At 44.4% G+C, this 24424-nt stretch overlaps 1 protein-coding gene across 4 annotated transcripts in view; it reads right to left on the bottom strand.

Annotated features, from left to right (window-relative positions):
- Nucleotides 1-24424, bottom strand: part of Sptbn1 (spectrin beta, non-erythrocytic 1) — a 169192-nt gene that overhangs the window by 30395 nt on the left and 114373 nt on the right. For all 4 annotated transcript variants that reach the window (XM_055628921.1, XM_055628919.1, XM_055628920.1 and 1 more), the window contains 14 exons: nucleotides 23361-23452; nucleotides 21431-21511; nucleotides 20984-21099; nucleotides 18220-18332; nucleotides 16890-17077; nucleotides 15427-15544; nucleotides 14330-14488; nucleotides 13445-13747; nucleotides 11820-11973; nucleotides 9901-10771; nucleotides 9655-9792; nucleotides 8255-9011; nucleotides 7242-7444; nucleotides 305-395 (listed from right to left, as the gene is read on the bottom strand). In XM_055628921.1, the coding sequence (XP_055484896.1) occupies nucleotides 305-395; nucleotides 7242-7444; nucleotides 8255-9011; nucleotides 9655-9792; nucleotides 9901-10771; nucleotides 11820-11973; nucleotides 13445-13747; nucleotides 14330-14488; nucleotides 15427-15544; nucleotides 16890-17077; nucleotides 18220-18332; nucleotides 20984-21099; nucleotides 21431-21511; nucleotides 23361-23452 (3384 nt within the window). The remainder of the gene's footprint in view (nucleotides 1-304; nucleotides 396-7241; nucleotides 7445-8254; nucleotides 9012-9654; nucleotides 9793-9900; nucleotides 10772-11819; nucleotides 11974-13444; nucleotides 13748-14329; nucleotides 14489-15426; nucleotides 15545-16889; nucleotides 17078-18219; nucleotides 18333-20983; nucleotides 21100-21430; nucleotides 21512-23360; nucleotides 23453-24424) is intronic.

Genomic DNA, 24424 nt, shown 5'->3' with positions numbered 1-24424 from the left:
CTGTGTTGTCCAATGTGGTAGCCAGCAGTTGTCTGCCAGAACTGTGCTCTGAATTTTAACTTACAAGGAAACAGCCACAGGTAGCTAACTTGAATACAGCCCTACTCTATAATATCCTAAACTGCAAATGAACTGACAAGCTAAACCACTGATAATACAGTTCCTCCAAGTGCACTAACAGGGGTGCTAACCCACAACCACCAGTAACTCATGGACTTCCCGCTTCATTAATTTCACATTTCAACGCTTCTCTGCAAATGCACGCTGGCTGGAAAGCACACGGGATGACTGATGGGCAGTGTACCTCTTGACAGTCTTGGAGGAATTTCTGCAGATCTCGGTTGTCCTTTAATCTCATCAGAAGTTCACTGGCTGCCTCTCGATTCTTCCTGTGTCTGTCAAGAGAATTAAATAATTTAAAAATAATCAAATGTAGAATTTATAAGTGGATTTCTTCCCTGGGTTTCTATATGTCCTAAGAACTGTTTGCTTACAGTTTGTAACTATTTGACAGAGGCAAGATGGAAAAATTTTAGCATCTCCCAAATGTGTAAGCCATAGTAGGTACAAAAGAGGCCCAAACACCTGTCAATAACATGCAATAGGCCAATATAATCACTGCAAACATTTAAATGCATCTAATTCCAGAAGAGAAAATCTGAGTGTGCACCGTGCATAAGACCCTGTTACTGACAATGTGGAAGACTTTGAAACTTATTCTCTAGAAACTTGTAACTGGAAACAAGGCTAAAAAACAAAAAACAAAAAAACAACAACAAAAAAAAACATATCATATAATCACTGGGCCAGAGAGAAGGTCTATTAAGAGCACTGGCTGCTTTCTGGTCCCAAGTTCCATTACCAGCCCCGTATGGCAGTTTACAAACCTCTGTAACTCCGCTCCATGGGATCCACTGCCCTCCGCAAGCCCCAGGCACTCACACACCAGACGACATACCCCCCCACACAAAGTACACAGCTAGTAAAAATGAGTCATGTAGAGATCTTTTCTTTTCCCTTAGATAGGGCTGGCCTTGAACTCAGAGAGGTCTGTGTCTGTCTTCTGAGTGCTGGAATTAAATGCATGCACTATCATACCCCGCTTGAATATTTTGAAATATTTTCTGATAAATTCCCATCTTGGGAAGTCATCATACCAAACATCACAAATGAAAAATCTCTGACCTATGGGGCCATAGGCTTATTCAGTTCTACTCTTGATGGCGTAATCAACAAAAAACCAAAGTAAAACAAACCAACAAAACCCCAAACCTTTAAGAGCTTGAAGTTTTTGCTGAACCTGGTAAACAGAATGAGAATCAGGTGCGCACAGTCTGAATCCTAAGTTGCTGGCAAATGTCCTTCTTGTGTCACTGGCACAAGTCTCCAGAGACTGGAATGGCAGGGTGAATGACAAGAAAGGGCTACTAATGCAACGAAGGCTCAATGGTGAAGGCAACAATATGCCACAAAGACACTTCTCTAACATTCCTGGTCACCCTTGCAAGAAAGAAGGGCTACACTAAGGGTGTAAAGTGCAGGGACAAAGTGCAGAGGCTGCACATGCAGCTCAGCCAGGGGAGTGCTGTCCTACCTGGCGCATCAGACGTGCAGTAGCACTTCTCTGGGGCACCACACAAAGCAGCAAGGTGGGGCGTGCCTGTAGTCACAGTGCTACTGAGCTGAGGCAAGACAGTCAGTTACTCTCAAATTCAGTTAGCCTCCGCTAACCGAACTGGAGGCTCACAGGGAGAGCTGGGCTTCCACTGTGATTCTCAAAGCAATTCTCTACTCTGTGAGCCTAGGGACAGGAAAGTCCTGCTAGCCAACGGTGGAAGTGAGCAAGAACAGCTCAGGAAGCCCACAGTGTTGAGTGACACTCAGAAGCTTCCTCAGGAGGAAGAGAGATCTGTGCGTGCGCCACACACCCTCAGTGAGTGCTGACAGTTCATGACATCGCAGCTACCATCCACCTAAACACCGAAAGAAAAAGTTCCCCATCCCAGGGCTGTAAGAATTTTATTACAAATAGCTGGGTGTGTGCCTTTAATCCCAGCACTTGGAAGGCAGAGCAAGTTCCAGGACAGACAGGGCTCCTGGCTACAGAGAAACCCTGTCTTGAAAAACAAAACCAAAACCAAAACAAAAACAAAAAACAAAAAGGAATATCACAAATAAAAACAACACAACCATTAAAATGTCTGACACACACAGGGAATTTTTTTTTTCTTTCTTAGTTGAGTTTCTGTAGCTTTCCATGAATAAAGAGATTTTAACACCTAGACAAAATCCAAGCATGCTATTTTGTCACTGCTATTCTTTATCAGAAATCACAAACTACAGAAAGACTTCAGTGAACCTGGGCTGAAGAAATAATCATCTGAAAATGTTCATCAAGAAATATCAAGAACATTTGAAAGGCTCTTACCCTCAAACTCCAGCTATTTACAGGAGAGTTAATAAATCTTGGAGTGGGTCATTTAAGTTGCACCTAGTGGCAAAATGCAGTTAGTTTTGCCTTTAATCAAAGGTCTTGGAAAAAAGGGTTCACTCCCTTCATCACAGCATCCCAGGCAAATGCCACAAAAGCAAAGAGACAAACACTGGGGGTAACAAGATGTGTATTCTGACACTCTCTGAAGTAATGGAATGACAGCCATTTCAAACACTGTTTAAACATTCCTTCCTTAAGGGAGAAAAACCACCAGGCAGAGTCTGAATGCATCTCTTACACAACCTCGCCTTATGCACGCAGATTTCATGAGATCATGAAGAAGGTTCAAGTCCAGATGACAGTTCGAGGGGGTGGGCATGGGAGTGAGCACGGCCGTAACATAGCATGCTCTGAGATTAAACTGCTTCAGATATCACTGAGCAGGAAGCCTTGTATGAAGATATGTGCCTGTGATCATACAGAAGGGTGGGGCAGGAGGATTGCTGAATGTGAGGTCAGCCTGGGCTAAAGAGTAAGACTGTGTTAAACCAAACCAAACCAAACCAAACCAAACCAAACCAAACCAAACCAAACCAAACCAAACCAAACGGAACCAAACTAAAGCAAATAACCAAACAAAATAAAACCAAACCAAAGACAGTTTGTATGGCTGAAAGGCTTACGGTGACATGTGACACTCATAAAAGGAAAACTTAGTCATGGATTAAGTAACAGAAAAGGGACCAGCCTTCTCAAATACGGCTGTTGTTTTTACAATCATAAAAGTACTTTATGGGGGCTGGAGAGATGGCTCAGCAGTTAAGAGCACTGACTGCTCTTCCAAAGGACCTGGGTTCAATTCCCAGCACCCACGTGGCAGCTCACAACTGTCTGGAACTCCCGTTCCAGGGGCTCCAATATCCTCACACAGACATACATGCAGTCAAACACCAATGCTTTATTTTCCATCTCTCACCACTTGTCCCTATAACAAGACTGGATCTATAACAAGTGCTGGATCTACCTCAGCTTCCTTGGAGTTTGAACAAAGGCATAAAATAATTTGACAACACCAACCCACGTGAGAGGGTCAACTGGCTGGTTTTAACGTCAACCTGACACAGGCCACAGCGACTCGGGACGAGGGGTAATGCTGGGAGCGGTGCACGCGATGGAGGCCCGCCTTGTGAACCTTCAGGGGAAGCAAAGCTTCTGTTGGGTCTATGTATGTGACATTTTAGATTAAGAATCTGCAGAAATCAGTGAGATGGCTCAGTGGTTAAGGCACTTGCTGCCAAGTTCAATCCCTGGGACCTGCATGGTAGAACAGAACTGGCTTCTGCAAGTTCTGACTAACATCCATATAGTAAGTACATACACCCTCATATAAAATAAACACAATAGAAAAGATATTTTTAAATAGTTCATTAAAAAAAAATCTGTGGAAATAAAACCTTCACTTCGCTGGGACAACAAAAAAAGTGTTTCCTGCGGATCAGCATAAAGAAGCTGTGGCTGAAAGCTGGCTGCACTGCCACTTAGGCTGGTAGGGGGACTTGGAGCTTAAGGGTCATCCCAGGCGGTGCCGGCTTTGAGGGCATGATGCAGTCACGAAGAGCAGCTCAGAGGTGCCAGCTTTAAGGGCATGATGCGGTCCCAGAGAACAGCTCAGAGGTGCCAGCTTTGAGGGCATGATGCGGTCCCAGAGAGCAGCTCAGAGGCTGTGAGAGGCCCTGGGTGAAGGTTGCACACTCAGCGGCAGTGGAGACCCAGGACTGTGAGGGAAGGGGTCAGTGAGGGAGGCTGAGCACTATGGGGCAGCCTGAGTACCTCAAGAGTACTCAGGTACTCAGTACTGGAAAGGCTACTGGCAAAGTTTCACACGGGGCCAGTGGAGGCCCGAGCATGGAGATGCCAATACTACGGGACGCCCAGCATGGGCAGCAGCTGCTGCAGAGTGGAGCCGACGAGCACAGGCGGCAAGCTGTATGTGCAGTGGCTGGCTGCAAGCCCCTTGCAACCCGGCAAATCCTGAGTGGGTCCCAGAAGTCTGGACACTGAGCTTTTTACAACTGTTGGACTTTGATTTCTCTGTGACTGTACTTTGGTTCTTCATTCTTGAATTAAGAAAGCATTTAATTTTTTTTTATTTGAAAGAAGGCACAGTTTAAAGACTGAAATTTTACAGACTGAAATTTTTTTAATGGACATCTAAAGAGAGTATAGATATATGGAGACTTTGGGTATTTTAGAGGCTTGACCTTTGAAAGAGACTGTTGATGCTTTAAAGAAATTAAATCTTTAAGTGTTTGGATTTTTAAAGACTGTGGGACTTTTGATATTATTGTTTTATATTAGTCTGTTCATATATTAATATTACCAAGGCATTTTGAAGACCACAAGAAAGGAAGGCTATGGCTTCATAAGTGAAGTGTCGCGTATCAAGTTGGCAGGGGTCAAGCATACTGGTTAGTTTTTATGTCAACTTGACATAGGCTAGTCATTTGGAAAGAGGTAATGTCAACTGAGAAAACCCCCACCAGACTGACTTGTGGTGTGTATTCTTGACTGGTGTGTCACTCACCGGGGGCCGTGAGTGACACCCCGGGCTGGTAACACCCTAGGTGCTATAAGAAAGTGGGCTGAGAAGCCACGAGGAACACGTTAGCAAGCAGCACTCCTCATGACTTTGGCTCTACCTCCTGCCTTGACTTCCTGCCCTGATATCCCTGGGCGATGGTCTAAGCTGTAAACTGGAAATAAGCCCTGTCACCCCCAAGTTGCTTTTGTCATGGCATTTTATCACAGTGACAGAGACCCTGACTACAATAGAGGAATTTTTGTATCGAGCTGGATAGAGGTCCATGTGTCTGGACCCTGCTGCAATCTTCCTTGGGGCAGGAGGCTCCCTTCCATGTTCAAACCCTCAGGGAAGGCTATGATGGCCCCTGTGCCACATTTTATCAGCAAACAGTGCCTTTACAAAAGAAAATAGATCTGAAAGCTTAGATATTTATTTAGCTTGTGTCACCACAGCCCCTGAAACTCCCAATCTGACTACAAACATCCTCTAGTATTGGTTTTAAATCCAGAGGCCTTCAGGGATAATCAAGTGATACTAGAATTCAGTTTGCATCGGCAACAAAAAAAACAGACTGATGCTGAGTCAGATGGGAGGCTCTCTCTTCCTATCTTCTTTTGCTTAGCAATAGTAAAAGAATGTTCTCTCAATATTTTATTTTAAAAACCATGCCGGGTGTACACTCTTTTTTTGTTGCTGTTTTGTTTTATGAGACAGGGTTTCTCTGTGTAGCCCTGGCTGTCCTGGAACTCACTGTAGACCAGGGGCACTGAACTCAGAGATAATCTCAGCACTTGGGAGGCTGAGGCAAGCAGATCCCTGAGTTTGAGGCCAGCCCTCATCTACAAAGCATGTTCTAGGACAGCCTAGGTGACACCGAGAAATCTTTTCCTGAAAAACAAAAGCAAGCAAGCAAACAACCCTGAGAAATCCTAAGAAGGCCCTGACATCCAGCAGCCACCCTTCTTTAGAGCCAACAGCCCTACGCAGCTATGCACCTGTGGAGGCAGAGGCCAGCAGCAGGCCTGTCCACATGGGCATGTCTAAGGGCCACTAAGTCAGCCTGCGCGCCTCACGGGCAGGAACAAGGCACACTACATTCACTAATGAGACAATGTCAGGAAAGGGGAAATGTTGGTTCTCACAGTCACTTAGATGTTGATAGAATTTTTGTTTTTAAAAGCAGTACACACAGAATTAGAATAAAAGTTATACTGTATCTTACAGACCCACCCTTAGAACATATAAGCTCCAACTTCAGTGCAAGAATGTTGTAACTGCTAAATCTGAGCACCAAAGCAACTCCCCTCTGTACCGTACGTCTTATTTTAAGTTGACCGGGCCCAGATTCCCAGGAGACCCTTTTAGATGTGGAAAGCAAGGGACTGCCAGCAAGCAGCTCTTCTGAACTGCGTAAGAACGGCAGCTGAAGAGCCTTAACATCAGTCTCAAAAGAAGACCGTAAGTTCAGTGTAGGCTGCAGGCAGAAGGAAACTGTGACAACAGAGGCTAACAATCCGTCTACGTGGCCAGCCCAGAAGTGACCCTCACAAGTGTACCTGAACTTTAACCAGAACAGGGAAAGACACAGATTCAGAGTATACAGACCTTCAAAAACCAGGGAGACAATCTTCTAGGAGAGAGGAGGAAGAGAAGATGATATCAAACTCTTTAAAGCCATAGATAAGGAGAAAATGTCTTTTTCTATCATCACGGCAGGGGAGAGGGGTGACTATGTCAGCACCATCCACGGCAATTTTCTGAGAAAGAGCAGATACTGCCCTGCATGGCTCTCTTAGGTACCTAAGAGTACCTCTCCTCTCCTGACAGGTGCCTGATAAGTGTCACACGGATGATGGAGAATGTGGCCTGGGCTAGGAAAGCTTGGACTCTCTCTGTCCTCTCAGGAGAGCCACCATGACAATTCGGCAAGCATGCAACTCACGGAGGACAGCTGCACATGGCACTTCCGTGCTCTGGCCGTGTTCTAGATGGTTTCCCGGCTTTCTTCTAAGGACATGTGTACACGCCTTGCAAGAGCCACACTCGTGGCCACGTACCTACCACCCACTCATTTTCTGAGTGGGTAGACGCAATTTTGCTAAGTGCCTATATTCTGCTCACTGCGAAATCCAAACCCACAGTCCCAAAGACTTTTGCTCAATGACTCAGAATTTTAACAGTCTGAGGGTACAGAACTTCACTCAAACACTTAAAACACTGCACCTGTCATCAATAGAGTCCACCTTCTCCTGGATGCGATCTGAGCTGATGTTGCCGTCGCTCACCAGCCTTCGGCCAGTCTCCACCACAGCATTGATCTTCTCCTCATTGGCATCCATGGTAGTCATGAAGTCCTCCTGTTTTTTAATAGCTGCTTCAGCTCCTTCCAGAGTAGTGGGCATTTCGGTATGAGCCAAAACATACTCCTAGTTTTAAAAGAGAGAGAGAGAGGGAAAAAAAAAAAAAAAAAAAAAGGACGACCCAAAATGACATGTCATATTAACAAAAAAGTTTTGCCTGTGTTTCCCTACACCTGTTATTTCAGTGTACTTCTACTCCACAAAATAATTTATTGAAGTTAATTTACTAAAAGTTCAAAAAGGCAAACACACACACACACACACACACACAAAAACAACCAAACGCATACACTCACGCACGCACCCGCCCAAGTTCAACACCACAAGTAGCCCCATGTCCGTAAGTGGTAAAGATTATAAACTGATTTTCCCAAGCAAAGCTCGGTCTGTCGACTACAAGAGGCCTCTCATGTCCACAAAGGCAACAGCAGCATTTCCTTGGCAGACTCTCCTTTAAGAAGGATTAATCTTGACAGCCATCTTTAGCTGCTTTTATTATTCTCATCTTTGCTTTGTATACTTGGGTGAAATTCTTGATCTTTCTAAAATAAAAAATAAACCCCCAGCATTTGCTCACTGTATTTAAGTTGGGCTAGCACCCACAGAATGTTAAATTAAATGAGGTATTATGAGGACCTTAATGGTAAATGCAACAGAACTATACTCTGCAGGCAAAGTAGCTTCCTTGGAAAGTTTCAAGTCTAGGTTTTTCATGGTGAGGAATTTCAATGCCATGAAGAGTCGGGGTGGGGACCTCCATTTCAGATAATACATGTAATTTCACACCGGCACAGCCTGAGCCTGCTGCTTAGCCAAGGTCTCACACACCAGCCAGGGCACCAACAGGATGGAAGCCAAGGCCATGCCTAACATTACCTGGTTATTAAGAAAAGCTTCAGCTTGCTTAGTGTCCCTAAGGAACTGCTGGTAGGCATGGGACTGGGAAAGAAGATTTTGTCTGTTCTCCCACATTTTGTGAAGTTCATTCCAGCCAGTGTCTAAGGCCTGCAGCCGCTGCCGCAGGAACATGTACTGGGCATCAGTCTGTCCCTGGGTGACCATCTCACCCATGTCCCTCATCTTCTGGTAGTCTTCCTCATAATTGTCAATCTCATTTTTGATATTCTCATGCTGTGTGAGAAGTTTCTCTGCCTCAGTCAGGGTGTTGGGCATGTCCTCTGAGGCGATAGCAGTCTGGGTCCTGGAGAGCCAAGACTGGAAGTCATCCAAGTCCCGCAGGAACTGCTGCAGCTTGCTGGCCTCTCCCAGTGAGGCCTCTCGGTTCTTGAGGGTTGTCTTCATTTCCTCCCACACGTCACTAATCTCGGCCAGCCGAGACAGGATGGCTTGAGCCTGGTCAGGGTGCTCGGACTCCAGCTTCTCGGCTTCTTTCTGCAGGTCGCTCAGCTTCGCCTCAATGGCCACCAAGTCTCGTTCCATGCCGGTCAGCTTGCGCTGCAAGGCCATGACACCTGCCAGGTCGTTGCCAAGGTCTTGGGTGGACTCAATAACCTTGGTCTTTTCCCGGATCCAGGATTTTGTTTCATTGCACTCAAGGTGGTAGTTCTGGATGCTCAGAGCAGACAGAAGAGCATCCTTTTTCCTGTCCACAAGTTCTCTGAACTGACTCCACCTGTGAATAGAGAGAGCAACATGAAAAGGGACACCAAATCCTTTCTTTGACAAATTTTTTCACTTGTTTGTTTCCAAATCATGTCATGCAGTAAATACCTGTCAAATGGTTCAGTGAACAGTTACAACACATCTGTCCCACAGGGTCTAGTAATTCATGCCTGCTGTACTCACCATATACACCTCAAAGCTACTCTGGAGGAGTACTTCGCAGACTCAAAGACTTTTGAACAACCTAATCAACTATGTCTGTTCAACAGAAAGGCGGGGTTAGGACAAAGGTCTTCCCTGATCACTGAGGCTTTCTTCAACAAATTAGGCTTCACTATAGAACACTGCTCTAGACTTCAATTTAAAAGGGAGAACACAGGTTTTATCTTACTGCCTTCCACCATACTGGGTACAGTAAACCAAGGCTCTAGTTTCAATTTGGGAATAAGTAGGTGCTGGGTGGTTGACTCATGTTCTGAATGATGTCAGCTCACCCTAAAAGCTGCTTCTTGCAAAACACAAAGGAGAATACGTGGAAAAGCAGGTGCCAATGTCATGACATCTATGCTGCAAGGCCAGAGAACCTGTGCAGTCCCCTCCCCCTGACCAGACCCACCCAGGGACAGCAGACACACGGCTGAAACCAGGCATACCTTGTGTTGAGTTTGTCCTGCTGAGCTCTGATTTCCTTTTCACTGGGGTGGCCACTGTGCATCAGCTGCCGCGCGATCTGGTTCACCACAGCAACCCGGGAAGCCTGGTTGTTCATTTCTGGTTCGAGGCTCTCAAACCTGAGAAGAGCAATTCAAAATGGTGGTGACTTCCATGTGTCAGGCGGCCCTCAGCACGAAGGCGGCAATCTCACTCACCTGTGCTGGATGACCTCCAGGTTCACTCACCTGTGCTGGATGACCTCCAGGTCTTCCAGCTTCTCTGGGATCTGCATGTTGTTGAGCCACTGCTCCTTCTCGTCAATCCAGAGCTCGCAGGCATCAGCCTCACTGAACATCTTGTAAAGGGCCAGGGTGTCCTGCAGTGCCTGCTTCCTTAGCCGAGTTAGCTCCGCCACCTCCTTGTAGCGCTCCTCAATTCCTGCCAGTCGGCCCTTCACATCTGGGGACTCCGCATGTGCTGGGGGAAGGGCAGTAGCTTGCTCGTGTAGTGTGTCGATAGTGGGCCTGTAGTTGGTGATCTCTTCTGCTACATCCTTATGTTTCTTGACCAGAGACTGTGTCGAGTACTCATCGTGGCCCACATCGTTACTGGAGACAATCTTGAGGATATCGAGCATCCAAGCATCAATGTCATCAGCATCAGCCTGGAACTGGTGCAGTAGTGAGGCCTCCTCTAGGCGCTTCTTCCGAATGGCTGAGAGCTGCTCCAGGTTGGCCCACTGCTCCCGGATGTAAGTGATTCTCTCTCGGATCTTTTCTGATCCTAAGTGTTCCTCTGCAATCATGTCTTCACCTTCTTTAATGGCCTGCTCAAAGTGGCCACTACGGCCACTCATCTCATCCTCAAATGCCCGGTGCTTGCTCAGCAGTCGCATGACACTAGTCAAGTCCTTTCCGTAATCATCTGAGGACAGGATCTTCTCCTTCTCCCGTATCCAGCCTTCCTCCTCTGCCATCTCCCAGAAGAACTTCCAGAGGCGACGATACTCTTCCAGTCGAGCCCTCCGCTCAGCTGCCAGCTGACAAAGCTCTTGATAGCAGAACTCCATGTGGGCAACACGGTCTCGGATTACCTGGGGGTCGCAGGGCTTGTAGCCTGTTTTTACACCAATGAAAGAATGTTGAGTGTCCAATAGTTTCCTGCTCATTTGCAGAGAATACGTTATATTCCATGTTCTAGCTTGATTACAGGTTCAAGTCTAAGCAGTGCCACATAAAAAGCAACAGGATACTTCCTGAGCTTCTGACTAGAACAGGAAGAAGGGGCTATGATATGTACTGCTCTTTTGGCCCAACTGTAGACAAAGAGATCATTTATAAATCAAGAAAGCACATGCATCAGATGAAAGAAGGCAGCTGTGTTTTCTTGGCTAAGAAGCAAATATCCTCTCAACAGCACGGACCAGGTACAAAAGTTGTGAGCTGCTGGAGTAGCCACAGCAGGCTACTGGTACACATCTATATTGAGCATGGACGGGCAGCATTTTCACTGCCAGATGCCAAAGCTCTCAAAACCAAGTAGCATTTTAATATTTAATATTTAATATTTTAATATGTGTCTATTTCAGAAAAAACAGTGCTGGAGTATTAAAACAAACAAACAAAAAAAAAACCCACTGCACTGCACACATTATAACTCAAAAGCAAATAATCCTCCTTAAACCTACAATGCTACAGTATCTTACACGTTCCATTGTTCCATTACCATGCACAGCGCCTGTATTTTATAGATGCACTTCTGTTGTTGAGATGTCTAGAACAGTCCATTCTTTTAAACGTTAATTTTATTTATATATTTATTACAATTTATTCACTTTGTATCCCCGCTGCAGCTCCCTCCCTCATCTCCTCCCAGTCCTACCCACCCTCAATCTTCTCCCCCTATGCCCTTTCCCTAGTCCCCTGATAGGGGAGGACCTCCTTCCCCTCTATCTGACCCTCGCCTATCAGGTCTCATCAGGGCTGGCTGCATAATCTTCCTCTGTGGCCTGGTAAGGCTGCACCCCCCCAGGGAGAGGTGATCAAAGAGCCACCCACTGAGTTCATGGCAGAGACAGACCCTGTTTCCCTTACTAGGGAACCCACTTGGAAACTGAGCAGCCAATGGGCTTCCTCTGAACAGGGGGTGAACAGTCCATTCTCACCTTCCCCATCTGTTGCAAACTTCTGGGCAGAGGCATTCACACCTCTTACGCGCTCTGCTTGGATTGCAATGTCTGCTTCAACAAGGGCGTGCTTCTGTAACAAGTCTTCTACGCCAAGCAAGTGCTTGCCATAGTCTTGAGATAGCAATAGCACCTGTGCACAAATGTTGGCAGAAATTACGTCTGGGAATACAACTCTGATTTCAGTACATCATCATCTTTGGACAAGCAGATTCAGAAACCTTGCTGTACCCTCCCTGTGGCTTGTCACTGGCCACCTTTGCAAGACAATGCTAAATAAGTCAGAACAAAACAAACATGAGACCTAGATCAGGAGAGACACAATAAACTAAGGACCATCTACTTTAGCAAAAACAAATAAAATTCACATTAAAAACATAGAGCAGAAAGGGGGGTCTCCTAGGGGAGATTGCCCACCAAAAGCTTACTGGTATGCCTTTATGCTACTTAATAATGGATAGGGGAATCTACTTAAAAGCTTGTCTGCCACATCTTTAACCCATCAAGGAGACCGTGGTCAGGAGCACTACCTCTAACGAGGAAGGAGACCACAGGCAGGTGCCACATCATCATTTTGAACTCACTGAAATTTTCTCTTCTTCATTCTACCTGCCAAATTTTCTCCCATCTACCATTTCACATTGGCCCCAGATAAAATTTCTATTTCCCTCTTAACATTTCTTAGGAAGCTATGTTAATCTGAATTATAGTGTGCATGTTATGATTTATAAAATGAAAACCACACTTTTGCTATATTTTATTTTAAGAGATCCACAAACGCCAAAACTAAGAACATTACAAGTATGGGACAGCAGCATAGGGAAACTGATAGTTATCAGCTGACCTTGTCCCTCTGTCATCCCAGCTTAAGAGGTAAGAAACAGTTACAGACTGAGACGAGGGACAGCGTAAGGAACACAGGGTTCCGGGTGAAAAGCAGACTGTCTGAACACTATTGTCCTCTAAAGATGGTGCCCTGGGGTCTGCATCCGAAGATACCGACCGGCACAGGGCTGCGCTGCGATGGCGCGACTTGAGGCTCAGAACTGGCAGCACTGCAGTCACTGTCGCCCAGCCCCGTCCAACCTGTGTACACTGTACCACACTCCCCACTTCTGAAAGGCTAGGAGGCAGACGTGTACTGACCCCACGCAAAAAGGAAGAACAGTGTTTTGAAGGAGAGGGCTACAGCACCAAAGATGAGAGTTCTGGCTTCCTAGCTCCTGGCTTGGATTTACCGTCTCCCATCTGCATACATTATTCTAAACAGTATTACTAATACACTGAAAGATCACTGAACTTAATTCAGATCAACTCTGAGAATTAACAACGAAAACAAAAGCCGACAATTTGAATCTCTACCTTGTTTTCTACTTAAGATAGGTCTAAATCACTGCAACAGATCTTGGCTCTGAAGGGGTCTTTGTTATAACTTTCCCACAGGACTCAGCTCATTTACCTTGTGAGCTTATGAGCCCTGTGGCCTCACTCTGGTTTTGCACAAGAGGGCACTAGACAAAGGGCGCTCGTGCATGACTCCTACAAAGCAAAGGTCTGACTGAATCAGTTCTGGCCTCCCCTACTTTCTTCTGGTCAAATGTTACCTTCATTTCATCCATCCAGTCCATAATATAAAGCATTTCCTGGAATATCTTTTGCAGTCCCAGGTTCATCTCAAGACGCTGCCTCCTGGCCCTGAGCAATTCCAGCAAGTATTCCCAGAGCCGTATGACATTGTCCTTCCTCGCTGTAATGCGTTTGATGTCATGGTAGCTCTCTGCTTCCAGCTCCCTGGCCACAGCCACCACAGCCTGGACACGCTCTTCATATGCAGCAATGTCTGTCTCAATGGCCTCATGTTTTTTGGTGGCGGCCTCAACTGCGGGAAGGTCAAACCCAAAGTTGTCCTACAGAGAAACAGAACAAAAAGAAATGTAACTCATCTGAAGAGAAGGAGGACGGTGGCAGACACAAGCAAGCACACTCTGCAGTCTCCTACTCCACTGATTTTTTTTCACTTCCATTTAGGATCCTTCACAAATGTCTTCCTGACAGTACACAGCCAACTTCTCCCTGCACAGAGGGCCTAGCGTCTGACTTAAGATACTGGGGCAGGTGGGACTCTGTCAGGCCAAGGGAAAGAAAGCTTCTTTTGTATTTCATGACCAGTCTCACCACCTTGAGAGGCTGGCTGGTCAAATGTTGAGGAAGAAGACTGAGGGAAACTCTTAAAACTTATATGAATGTGAATGATTCACACAGTCAATGGCTCTGAACAAACTGTTTGAGCTCCTTCCAAGTCCATGACAAGTTAGACAAACAGACAAAAAAGTGGATGGGAAATTTTAAACATCCTCTTTGTGGGAAATGGGAGTGAGGGCTGGTAACTTCACAGTACTGGATGTTCTTGCTGGTAAGTACTGTCCCTCTGGGGAGGGCAGTGTTGCTCGGCTACCTCAGAAAAACGTGCGTTAGTGGTGTGTACAGACCTGAGACACCAGGCGCTGGTTTTCGCTCAGCCACGTCTCCCTCATAGCTGCCTTGCGATCAAATCTGCGGGCGAGCTGTTCCAGTTTTTCCTGCCTTATGAGCTCATTCCGCAGAGCCAGTTCTCGTTCGTGTTCTGCTTTTTCCAGTCTTTCCCAGGCCTGCAGAAGTGGAAAAAAAACAAAAATAAAACATGGTTTCCTATAAAGTTCAAGGAGCTGTCTCCTTGACTACACCAACAGCTAGTATTTGTCCAAAGGATCACAGATTTTGAAAGGGAAGTGTCCACCCTTGAGAAAAAGGTATATATATATTTTTTTTCCCTCAGCAGAACCTCATGGGAACACACTATTATCGAAGCTGAAAGATCCTGCCATAAGCTTGGAAACAAAACAGTTTAAGGGTAAAGGGCAACACAATGACAGCATCTAAACAACTCTCACTACATAAAAGAAATAAACTGACTTTTTTTTTGGGCAAACATATTAGGAATCTCTCATTCACTCTACCTAGAGCCACATTTTAAAAATTGACATGCCTAAATTTTTCTTTCAAAATCCTGCCTATCTACATTAAATCCATTCCTGAATGTTTTGCTTCATGTTAAAAAAAACAAAACAAAACAATCACTGAATGCTCAAAGGATCCTGTGTGCCAATGAACAGAGCTGTAAGCTTTTCTGATTTTCATCGGGAAATAATAGCCACAGTACAAGTCTGTACTTGCAGGCCTTTGAGGCACAGCTTGTCTGACAGCTCCTCTGATGGAGGGAAACAACTTCTAAGGCCCATAACCCACAGGCAGTCCAAGATCAGGTTTCTAGTTCCCCTCAATGCAAAGACGTTGAGCTGACTGTTTCACACAGGAAGGTTAAACTGAGTCTCTGGGTAACAAGCTAAACACCAAGCCAAGGCTGCTGACAAAGTCTGAACACTGCCTGCAGACCTCTTTGCTGGACCTTCTGCTATCCCTGGTAGCAACAGGAAGGGATGCTGGGAGTGACCCTTTAACTCTCCTGCCCTCCTAAATAATCAAGCAGAGAGAACCTCAAGCCTGCTGGATGGGAGAACCAAAATATGAGCATATGGGTCAGTTTCACCTTGTTGATATCAGAGATGAGCTTCCCTTCTCGGGGCATGTAGACCTTCTGATTATTAGCTCTCATCTTGCTCTGGATTGTGAAAAGCAGCACCTCCAGGTTCCCTTTCTCAGTAAACCTGAGTAGAGAAAACCAGCCATTATCATTACTGTACCTTGTTCCTTCAAGACCCAAAATTTCTTTGTTAGGGAAAAATGTCTTTCACATAGTCATGAAATTTTAAAACTCTTTTATGTAAAATCTATACCAGTGAGATAGCAGCAGGCTAGTCAATCGGTCCTCATGAACTTGGAACCGAATCGCAGCACGGTTTTGTGGCTATTTGTTGTTCCTATGGGAGGACATCAAGGGCACAAAGTATTCTTGATCCCTTTGGGAGTCAAACAACCCTTTCACAGGGGTTGCATATCAGATATGTTGCATATTAGATGTTTACATTATGATTCATAACAATAACAAAATTAACAGTTTACAAAGTAGCACTGAAAAGAATTTTGTGGCTGGAGTCATCACAATATGAGGAACCATATTTAAGGGTCACAGCCGAGAACCACTGCTGATATTATGTTATGTTGTTAGATATTATGTTATGTTGTTACATTATATTGTATTACACTAAAACACTATACTTAAAAAAAATCCATGAAGGGGTTTGCAGAGATGGTTCAAAAGGTGAGAGCACTTGCTGTGCAAGCATTTAGAAGTACAATTCAGATCTCCAGCACTTGCATTCAAAGCTGCACAGCTCTGCTGGTGAGATCTGTCTCAGGAGAACACCGGACACCCTCCTGAGCCCTTGAGCATGCATACAGCTGTGCATTTCCAAACATACATGGGTGCATACATCATATACATACATATATTTGAAAAAAAAAGAGAAGAAAAAGCAACTTTTTAAATAGCAAAACTTGATCTCAACTGATATGCAGAGATTAACTGTATTTATCTAACAATAGTTAATGTCATCACATGCTTGATTATGTTTTCTCAGACCCACCCAGGGTCTTCTACGTTATGTGTCAATATGTACCCTAACTTTTCAGATTCTTCTGAGATCTTGCTATATAGTCCAAGCAACCCTGAGCTCAGGGCCCCCCCTGCCCAAGGGCTGGAGTTACAGGTGTATGCCGCCTCACTTGGCTTCACTCTGCTACTTTTCTAAAATCTCAATCTTCAAAAATACTCAGTGCAAAGTTTCTGGAGAAGGAGCTGAAGACTTGTATCATTCCTCAGGTTCTCACATATCCTGTGCTTCAATGTACAGTCTACTGGAAAGGGCTCAGGGGAGGGAACCATGAAGTATTCAGTCTCAGTAACTACGAATCAGGAGAGGAAGAAAACTGGCCGCCAGGGAGGGACACAGAGGTAACAGAGGAAACGATAGAGGTCAGAAAGCAGGTGTCTGTTGGCTGCTGCCATCTTTCCTCCACATTAATGAGGACACATTAGGATCAGCCGCTTACTTAGGTGGTTTCTCCACTGTGCGGTATGTATTGAATGCCTGAAGCTGCTGCTGGACTCCAACCAGTGAATTGGCAAATTTGCGGTTGTTCAGGATGATGATAGTCTGTTCAATCCACTCCAGAAGGTCAGAAGCGAGTGACTCGTACTTCTCAATCATTTTCTCTGTCTCAATAGCATTATCAAGCACCTATAATGAAAGGTTAGAAAACCAGATGTCACCAGTCAAGGAAAATATGCTGCTAACATTTCCAAGAGAAACGTACACTTCATAGCCATCTTTCCTGTTCCTTGATGGAAGCACTTTAGCTTAAGAGAAACTAATCAAGAGGGAGGACTCTTGCTAAAATGCTCAATTCCTATCCAGAAAGGCAAAGAGGATAGACATCAGAAGAAGGAAAAAAGAGGGAACAAGTCAGGAACCTGACACAGAGGACCTCTGAAAAGCTCTGCCCTGCACAATATCAATGCAGATGCTAAGACTTATGGGCAACCTTTGGGCAGAGTGCAGGGAATCTTAGGAAAGAAGTGGGAAACAGTAAGATCTGGAGAGGACAGGAACTCCACAAGGAGAGCAACAGAACCAAAAAATCTGAGCACAGGGGTCTTTCCTGAGACTGATACTCCAACCAAAGACTATGCATGGAGATAACCTAAGACCCCTGCACAGATGTAGCCCATGGCAGTTCAGTATCCAAGTGGGTTCCATTGTAATAGAAACAGGGACTGTCTCTGACATGAACTGATTGGCCTGCTCTTTAATTACCTCCCCCTGAGGGGGAAGCAGCATTATCAGGCCACAGAAGAAGACAATGCAGCCACTCCTGATGAGACCTAATTGACTAAGATCAGAAGGAAGGAAAAGAAGACCTCCCCTATCAGTAGACTTGGGGAGGGGCATGCAAGCAGAGGGTGGAGGAAGGGAGGGATTGGGATGGGAGGAGGGAGGGAACCACAGGGGGGATACAAAGTGAATAAAGTGTAATTAATAAAGAAGAACGCGTGAATTTGTTGACATGAGATGAAAAATACCTAACACTGAGCGGGGCTTTTAAAATCATGGTGAGTAGGATTTTATGACCATGGCAAAGCCAATTTATTTAGGTTTTAAAAAGACAATCTCCTGTATAGGATGAAGAAAGAGATTTGTACCTGAGATCCCTCCTCAATTACTTTCTAGAGATTCCCACCATCACTCTACTTCTCATTACCTCTGGAGAGGACTACCTTTCTGCCACTTGCAGAGGCCATTGTTAAGCACTGCTTCCGGGCTCAGATGCAGAGCAGGAGGAAGCACTGATGTGTGCAAGTGGCCACCCCCTAGAAGCTCACCTTTCCAATCCGCTTTCCTTCAACAGCCAGGGCCTTCATCTTCGAGAAGTAGTGGTAATAAGTCACCACATATGTGATGATAGACTTCTCGTCAGGGTGGTCCACACTGATATCTGTAACCAGAGAGGTCTTTGCTCAGAGCTGGAACAGTGTCCAACAGCACTGAACAGTCCAGGAACTTCTTACTCTGAAAATTCTGCCATCACATCATCAATGGCACAATGGTGAAGAGAGCACACTACAGATTCATTTAGCACACGAATATTCACAAAACGCCTTCTGCAGAAGGCATGTTTGTTCCTCACCTGACCTTCAATCAACCCCTAATACCAAACTGGGTTGTGGCTAGACACCCCACTTCAGCCTATGGCACACTCATCTCTGGATAACTGTCTCTTTTTACCCAAATCCAGTTAGTAACAGAATTCTGAGTGTCACTCATAGTCCAGGCCTTCCTTTCACATAAACCAGCCTGAAACAATGGATTCCTTACTGGGCTTCTCTGTCTCTCCAGACTTAGCCCAGGCTGATCTTTCAGAAGCACGAACACAAAAATGCCCTTCAGTGTGAATGAAGCATGGTCCCTTTAGTTCTTTTTATTTTGCTGTAGCTTTTCTTTGCTTTTCACCATCCTCCCTTCAGAAATTTATCAGGCCTTTTCTAGGTACCAAGCATTATTCCAGTTATTTCTAATCCCACAGCAGAATACGCTTCTTCACCATTTTTTCATATATGCCCGATACTTTCTGATACTCCTATATTCCTTACAACCAGCCTTTGCCTGAAATGGCCTTCTCTACCTACACTTACTATATGGCCCCAAAGGAACAGCTCAAGTGTCATAACCCAACACAGACACTTCTCATTCTCATGGCTAAGTCACTGTCTCAGGACTGTTCATATATGGATACATTATTCACTCATAGATTTTTTTTGTTTTTGTTTTTTGCCTATAAGCCTTAATCCTAAAGAGTTAAAATCTGTCATAGGTTTCTTACAGCACTACACCTTCCAAATTCCTTTATGTGGATGGTCAATGTGCATTCACTGAGAAAAGAAGCAAATGAATAAAAATGACAAGTCTTACAAATGGTAATGTTGAGAGAAACAACCAATCTGGGACAGATTAAGAACGAGACATAAAAGTTTCCTAACATATCTCTCACGTCTTTTTTTCAACATACATCCCTTATTTGCATTCTATAAACAGGTCACTGTAGAGGAGGTTAGTTTAATTTAAAACAATAAATAACCCCAGCCCCACTGTCATCAAGGGACCAAAGGGACCAAGAGCCAGACTGCAGTTGGTGTTGCTACTGGACAGTATCTGGTCTCCTCATCCCCATTAATGCTGGGGTTGGGGGGAGGGAGGGGGAAGAGAAGGGAGAGAGAAGGAATGTATATGTTGATATTCCTGGAAGTACTAGCAGACCAAAAATTTCCAACTTGTCTATGAATACATTTTAACTGATATCCTTTGAAACACTAGACAACTAGTGATCAAGGTCAAAGCCATAGAAGATAAGACATCAGATGCTGTTTTTAGCTCTAGTCTTGTGATCTGAGAAATAACAATCTCCCTTTTATACTAGGTGGAAATTAGAAAGATTAATTAATGAGTTAATAAAAAGTCTGTGTGATAGGAAGAGGGGAAAAAAGGGGCTTATTGTAAAAATACAAAGAGCTAAACCTAAGGAAAACCTTCTTACAGCAAGGAAGGAGTTAATTAAGCATGAAGATTGATCATAGCTCAAGGAATTTTAGCTTTCTGTTTACATCAAGAAATCATTTAATGGGTTAGCTCAATGACAATTTTATCTTGGCTTCCTGTAGTGAGTCGTATGCACTGGAAAAAAAGCAAGAACCAGCTTGGCAGCTACATGACCTCAAGATGCCCTTGGGGAGATCAACTTCCTGTTCTATATTTATAAGCACGTTAAACTTTCACATCCACACATTTTTGCCTCTCTCTAACATTTGCTTACAGCTGAGAGGATCTCTAAGTCTCTAGCATTACAAACTAAATAATTCCTTTATAATTTAAATATGTCTCAAAATCAGAAAAAGTTCTTCTGAAATCTCACGTTGTAATGGGACCTAGAAACTAGGATTTTCATAGGCTGTCCCAGAGAGGTCATCTTGGTCATCTGAAGACAAGCTTTGGCTATTGGAGGACCCAGATACTAGCGATCAGTCTCACACTGATGAGATAGTCAGTCATAGAAAAACTGTGCTACTGTCTTAGGTGCTCACATACTCCCTTCCTCATTTAAGCTCCGGCATCCTAAGAATGGCCTTGTTCTCAATCTCTACTTATCCTCATGATACATATCCTCATGAGTATCAGTCAAGAGCATTCACCCAGTGCTAGGTGTCCTCCGTGAGGACAGGTGCCAGGAGACTCCAGTGACACCCCACTGCCTGCTGAACAGCCTCTAAAAGAATGCTTGTAGCCTACAGAGGGAAGGCCACCCTTCTTCCTAGAGGCATCCTCTACATCATCGCCACAGAATTCCTCAGTCTTCAAACGCCTTCTTTTCTGGTTCTTTACCTTTGTCCATGTCCTCTCTCTTATAACCACCTTTCAAAGTCTGATCAGACAGAACCCATCCTACAAATCTTCAAGTGCTGCTGGTATTGTAAAGCTCATCTTCCTGGGATAACTCTTGAGGCATGCCGTCCACAGAGCACACCAACACAAAGAAGGCGTTACATGAACCTTTCAGTGCTAGCAATGTCCCACCTTGGATTCGAGGGTCCTTACCTTCAGGGTCTAACAGTTTAGTGAGGCCGAGGTGCTGCTCTGCCAGGTTAAATGCATTCTGCAGATTGTAGTGTGCATTGGATTTCTTCAGTTTATCAAAATCTATCAGGTCAGGCCTACACAGGATGACAATGAAAAATAAAAACATGCCGTGGAAGCAAATTAAGTGTCTAATGAGACATAATTGCTCCAGAAATAAGCACTGAAGGGAGTAACATTACAGTATTATATGGTCATCAATGATACCTGGTTTCTGAATAATCACGTTTAAAGATTATCAGGCAAGTGAAAGATAACAGAGTGAACTTACTCACTCTCCCCGATATGAATGCAGGAACTTCCATTATCTAACCCGTGGACAAGAGCTACCACAACTCATCCAGATCTGCCACAGAAAAATGGCACTCTACCTACCCTCTACCTTCACTACGATTTCTTCAGACGTACCGGTGTTTGTGTATCAGTGCATTGAAGGCCATGCCATCCCTCCAGCTAGTGGTAAAGTTGTGAATGTTGACATTAGGATACCTGCCAAAGACAGAGCACAAGAGCAAAACAACAGAATTATCAAATAAAGGCTTATGCTTTTGCCAAATGCAATGCTAAAACAACAACAACAACAACAAATAGCCTGCCTTCCTTGTAAGCTCAAGGTCATATCTTAAAAGGACAATTAGGTCTGAGCATATGTCCTCTTAAAAATCAGGTTGTTGTGAAATAAAAATAAAACAAATAGCTGTGTGTCTTTACCTCTGCTTGGTAATTCAATTCCTAAAAGATGCAAACTGTGTCCTAACTGCAAAACATTATCCTTACTCAGGAAAAAGTGACATGTTCGCTGCAGCCTTCTGCTTCCTGTGGCTTTGTCTTCCACCCATTTCACTGGGATCTGAATTCATATACCACCAAGACAAAGCAGGCTAGGTCTGCCTGGTCATGCAATCCTCAGATCTCCTTTTTATAGAAGACACTTAACTGGACTGATGATTTATGAAGTAAGAACTTGCCTAGAAAACTGTTCTGTTTGAAACTGGCCTCTAAAGAAGCGACTCTTTTACATCATATTAATCACTAGCAACTTTGTGTCTGTGGTTGAACAAAGGTTCTCACTTGCTTTCATGTGCTTCTTCGGCTCTCACACATCCACAAAGTGGATGGGTCACATCCACTTTGAAGGTTACATTATCAGATATCCTGCATACCTGATGTTTACATTATGATTCACAACAGTAAGTAAAATTACAGTTATGGAGTGGCAACAAAATCGTTTTTGGTGGGGGGTCACCACAGCAAGAGGAACTATTAAAGGGGTCATGGCATTAGTAGGGTTAGGAAGCACTGGACCATAAGCTCTTCATAGTTTCCATGTTTAACATTCATTGTTTACACCCACAGGCAAGGTACGGTTTTTCTGAAAATGTTTTAGTTCATCTGTCTGACTGGGTTGTATGTTATGGGTATCAAGAGGATACTTGTTCTCTCCCTTTCACCATGTGGGGCCCTAGTTTCTAACTCAGGTCATCGGGCCTAATGGCAAGTGCCCTTAACCCACTGAGCCATCTCACCAGATCCAAGCTAAGGTAGCTTTGAGAGTAACTCCCTAATTAAGCTGATAAAGAACTGGTCCTCATTAAGAGCCAAGGACTCTGAAATAATTTCATCAGCACTTCACAGGATTTAAGAAAACATTTTACTCATGTGTCTGTGTAAGTTTATGTGTGCCATGTGCATGAAGGCACCCAAGGAATCCCGAGGGAGATACAGTTCCATCAGTTGTGACTCACCAGTGATGGGTACTGGAAAGAGAACCTGGTGCTCTGGAAGGGCAGTGAGTGCTAGAAACTTCAGAGCCATCTTTCCAGCCCACTACAAGTTTAATCTGTATTCATACAACATTAATAAGTAACAAAAAGTTGCAGCTCTATAAAAGTATCTCCAAATTGTGTTTCAGTAAAAGAATACAGGGAAAAGCAGGACAGATTTATATAATAACTGCTTCTAAGTTTACTGTGCAAAGCTCCCCAAATGGCAGAAATTAATTAAAAGAAGAAAACTCCCAAATGCATTTAAAAAAAAAAATGTGGCTGTAATTCTTAGAAATGCTCCCAGAGTGTCATAATTTAAGATACAATGAATGGTCTGTGGAGCTTCCCTGATAAAGAGAAAGCAACTGACTAAGGAAATATGACAGGTTCAAAGCACAAGTCGGAAATCCCTTCCATTCTGACAGCCAGCTGAATGCCACTTAGCAACTGTAAGTGTGAACAAGACATCTCAGTGGAAGCCATGAGAAGGAGACTTATCAGCGCCTTTGAAGTGATGACTACAGGGAAACTCAATCCTGGAAGATGCCCACTGCCCTTTGCGTTCAACTCACCCAGCTGTCTTCATCTGGCACCACAGCAGCAATGCATCCTTGGCAGACTTTTTCTCCTTGTTATCTTCAGTCTCCACACTGATATCCTGGATCTAAAGTTTAAAAAGAAATATTAGACAAATGCCTGAGTAATCTGCCTGACAACCAATGAGGAATGGTCCATTTATATGAAACAGATCAAAGTCTCATGCTGAAGACTATCTGCTCTAAATGTCAATAAGAGCTATCAGGGTTCACCTCAAAACACTCCAAAACTAGGCTTCCTATTCTACACACAAAGCCATTGGGACACTGGTTATCCGAATGCCTCCCTAGAATTTATTAAGAGGTCATGTATACCCCTGGGGGTCCATATTTGCAACTAAAAGATTGGTGCCTTCTCATAGAAACCAGCCAAATATTTTGCTGAAGGCATGGTAAGTATTGTTTCCTGAAAACTGACCTAAAGTCTAAGACAGAACATGTTTAAGTGCTATTCTGTAAGTTCACAAACAGGTTCAATATTATACTTAAAGCTTGGTCTTGGTCTAATGGCATCAGGGTCAGATTAAATGAGTTAGTTAGTTCGTTTGTTCATTTGTTCCTTCCTTCCTTCCTTCCTTCCTTCCTTCCTTCCTTCCTTCCTTCCTTCCTTCCTTCCTTCCTTCCTTCGTGTTGTGTACCTGTGTGTAATGGCATGTGCAGTTATAGTACATGCATGAAGAGGTCAAAGGAGAGCAAGAGGAAGCTGGTGTCCTTTTCCATCATATGGGTCTTGAGCCATCTTGCCAGGCCCTGAGAGGGTCTCATCAAGGCTTTTCTACCTAAGAACCCCAGCTTCTCCCTCTCAGCAAGGCAACAGTGTTCACCACAGCACCACTGTGGTGTTCTGATGTTGCTGCTGCCACCTTGAGACAGGGTCTCATGGAGCCCAAGCTGGCTTCAAATTCACTATGCACTGGACACGACCTTGAATTAGTAACCCCGAGCCCCTGCCTCTATCTCCCAAACGCTAAGACTGCAGGGATGTTCCACCATGTCCACTAAAAATTCTAGTTCTTGGATTAAGAGTCACCTATCAACTA

Source organism: Psammomys obesus, unplaced genomic scaffold (assembly GCF_907164565.1).
Source record: "Psammomys obesus unplaced genomic scaffold, mPsaObe1.curated_primary_1811, whole genome shotgun sequence".
NCBI classification, from domain to species: domain Eukaryota; kingdom Metazoa; phylum Chordata; class Mammalia; order Rodentia; family Muridae; genus Psammomys; species Psammomys obesus.
The sequence above is the reverse complement of the archived record's forward strand: the minus strand, read 5'-3'. Positions and strand labels throughout refer to the sequence as shown.